The sequence below is a fragment of the Etheostoma cragini genome, chromosome 19 (assembly GCF_013103735.1).
Source record: "Etheostoma cragini isolate CJK2018 chromosome 19, CSU_Ecrag_1.0, whole genome shotgun sequence".
In the NCBI taxonomy this organism is placed as follows: domain Eukaryota; kingdom Metazoa; phylum Chordata; class Actinopteri; order Perciformes; family Percidae; genus Etheostoma; species Etheostoma cragini.
Window position 1 is genome coordinate 16,491,213 of NC_048425.1, and position 1,963 is coordinate 16,493,175.

At 43.9% G+C, this 1,963-nt stretch overlaps 1 protein-coding gene across 1 annotated transcript in view; it reads right to left on the reverse strand.

The window, feature by feature from the left end:
* Positions 1-1,907, reverse strand: part of LOC117962228 (adhesion G-protein coupled receptor G7-like) — a 10,014-nt gene extending 8,107 nt beyond the window's left edge. The window contains exons 1-6 of the mRNA XM_034901396.1: positions 1,595-1,907; positions 1,360-1,464; positions 1,169-1,278; positions 953-1,093; positions 534-622; positions 237-440 (exon numbers count right to left, since the gene is read on the reverse strand). Coding sequence (XP_034757287.1) covers positions 237-440; positions 534-622; positions 953-1,093; positions 1,169-1,278; positions 1,360-1,464; positions 1,595-1,634 — 689 coding nt within the window. The 5' untranslated portion in view covers positions 1,635-1,907. The remainder of the gene's footprint in view (positions 1-236; positions 441-533; positions 623-952; positions 1,094-1,168; positions 1,279-1,359; positions 1,465-1,594) is intronic.
* Positions 1,908-1,963: the final 56 nt, after the last annotated feature.

Here is a 1,963-nt window from a genome sequence, read left to right on the forward strand (position 1 = left end):
TTAATTGTACTTAGTATTCTCCTACAACCATTAAAAAGTTTCTAAAAAGTCAAGATATTATGTAAAAATGTTAAAAAACAGTTGAAAAATAGCTTTAAAAACGTCGATAAATAGTTTAGAAAAAGTCGAAAATAAAAACTCTGGGAAGTTTACAAATGTAACTACGGTTGTATGAATACTAAGGATTCATAAAACCGTAGTTTCATTTGTGGCTTTTCTTATCATTTCCATCTGACCTTTGACCTGAAGGAGCAGACCCTGAGAGGCTGCTGATTGGCTGACGATAGTCACCTGACAGCGCGGTGAACTGTACTCCCAGAGTGTCCGGCGCTGAGATCTGAGCCGACTGGACCGCAATGTTTGGCTGAACCAACTTAGAATCAAGCTGATCTGAGATCATACTCATGTTCACCGACAGGCTGGACAGGGTCCGTGTCAGGCTGCACACAAGATTTCCACAGAAATATATTGTCTTGTACGTTATACACTGTCTACCGTCAGTGTGCTTCTAAAAACAGAGTAGAGTATTTAACCTGAGAGTAGCGTTGTTTTCCTGGTTGTTGTCTGACATTCTGGCGTTCAGAATGTGGCTGACAGTCGCTATCGCTGACTCCCTCACGCTCTGAAACACACACAGTAAATAAAGGTGTTGTCTGGATAGAGGTAGATTCGAGAGAACACGACACGCCACGTTCCCGATGTATTGGTAGAAAACACTTGGCCCGAGAATCAAACCTTGTGGCACCCCCAAGGAGACATCCATAGGTCCTGACACACACAGAGTATTGTCAATCTTCATCTCCCCTGTTTAAAAGTGCGGGAGTTGTTTCACTGTGGGTTTGTTGTTAAATATTAATAATAACAATTACGATTATTGTTTTTCTCATTATAATTATTATTATTTGGTTTAAAAGTGCAGGTGTTGTATCACTGTGGATTTGTTGTTTCGTACCTGTGAAACGTTCACAGACATCAGCAGCGTGTCGGCGATCTGAGCGGCCGTCGTCACTTCTTCAGTTGTCAGATCTTGAGGTTGGGACGTCAACATCTGAGCGCTCGCCGCCAGCGCCTCTAAATCTGCCAAGCTGGTCAGCTGAGAGAGGAAAACACGTTATTCAGGTATTTCTTCCCTGAGCCTCTTCAGCCTTTTTCTTCTCCATTGACTCACATTTTGTTGGATGTCGTTGAGAGTCAGTCCACACTGGAGGATGCGCACCTCCAGGAAACTTGGGGCTATGTTCCTATTGGAGCACCTGGTCGAAGCCCGGGGTTTACCCGCTGCAAGGAAATGGGAAAAGACTCTCAAACAGCAATGCATTATGGGAGACGTGATGGATGGAGCTAACTACAAAAACTTACCGCCACTCGTTCCTGGTGGACAGATTTCCTCAGAATAAGCGAACCAGCCGATGGGTGTTCGTGGGAAGGTGAACGGACTCATCTCCTGGGCTTTGCAGAAATTCTCTGCAAAGACGATTTAACAAAACTGAAGATTATGTTGCTCAGTCTAATGACGCTTAAACAGGGCAGACAAAGTCAACAGAAAAATTAACAGTTAAAATTAACAGTTTTCTTTCAAATGAGTCAGACTTACCTACTGAGCAGTTCTTTCCAGTCCAGTTATCGGGACACATACAGCCGCCGTTCTGAGGTCGACCTCCGTTTTCACAAACCAGAGGAGGGGGGGTAGTCGCAGTAGTTGTAATAGTTGTAGTAGAAGTAGTGGTAGTAATAGTAGTAGTAGTAGAAGTAGTAGAAGTAGGGGTAGTAGGGGTAGTAGGGGTAGTAGGGGTAGTAGGGGTAGTAGGAGTAGTAGGAGTAGTAGGAGTAGTGGTAAGAGGAGGAATGGTAGTAGTAGGATGAGGACTAGACAAAGTAGTAGTAGCATTGGTATATACAGGAGTAGTAGCATTAGGATCCGTAGTGGTTTCAGTTGTAAGAGTGGTAGTAGTAGTAGGATCCG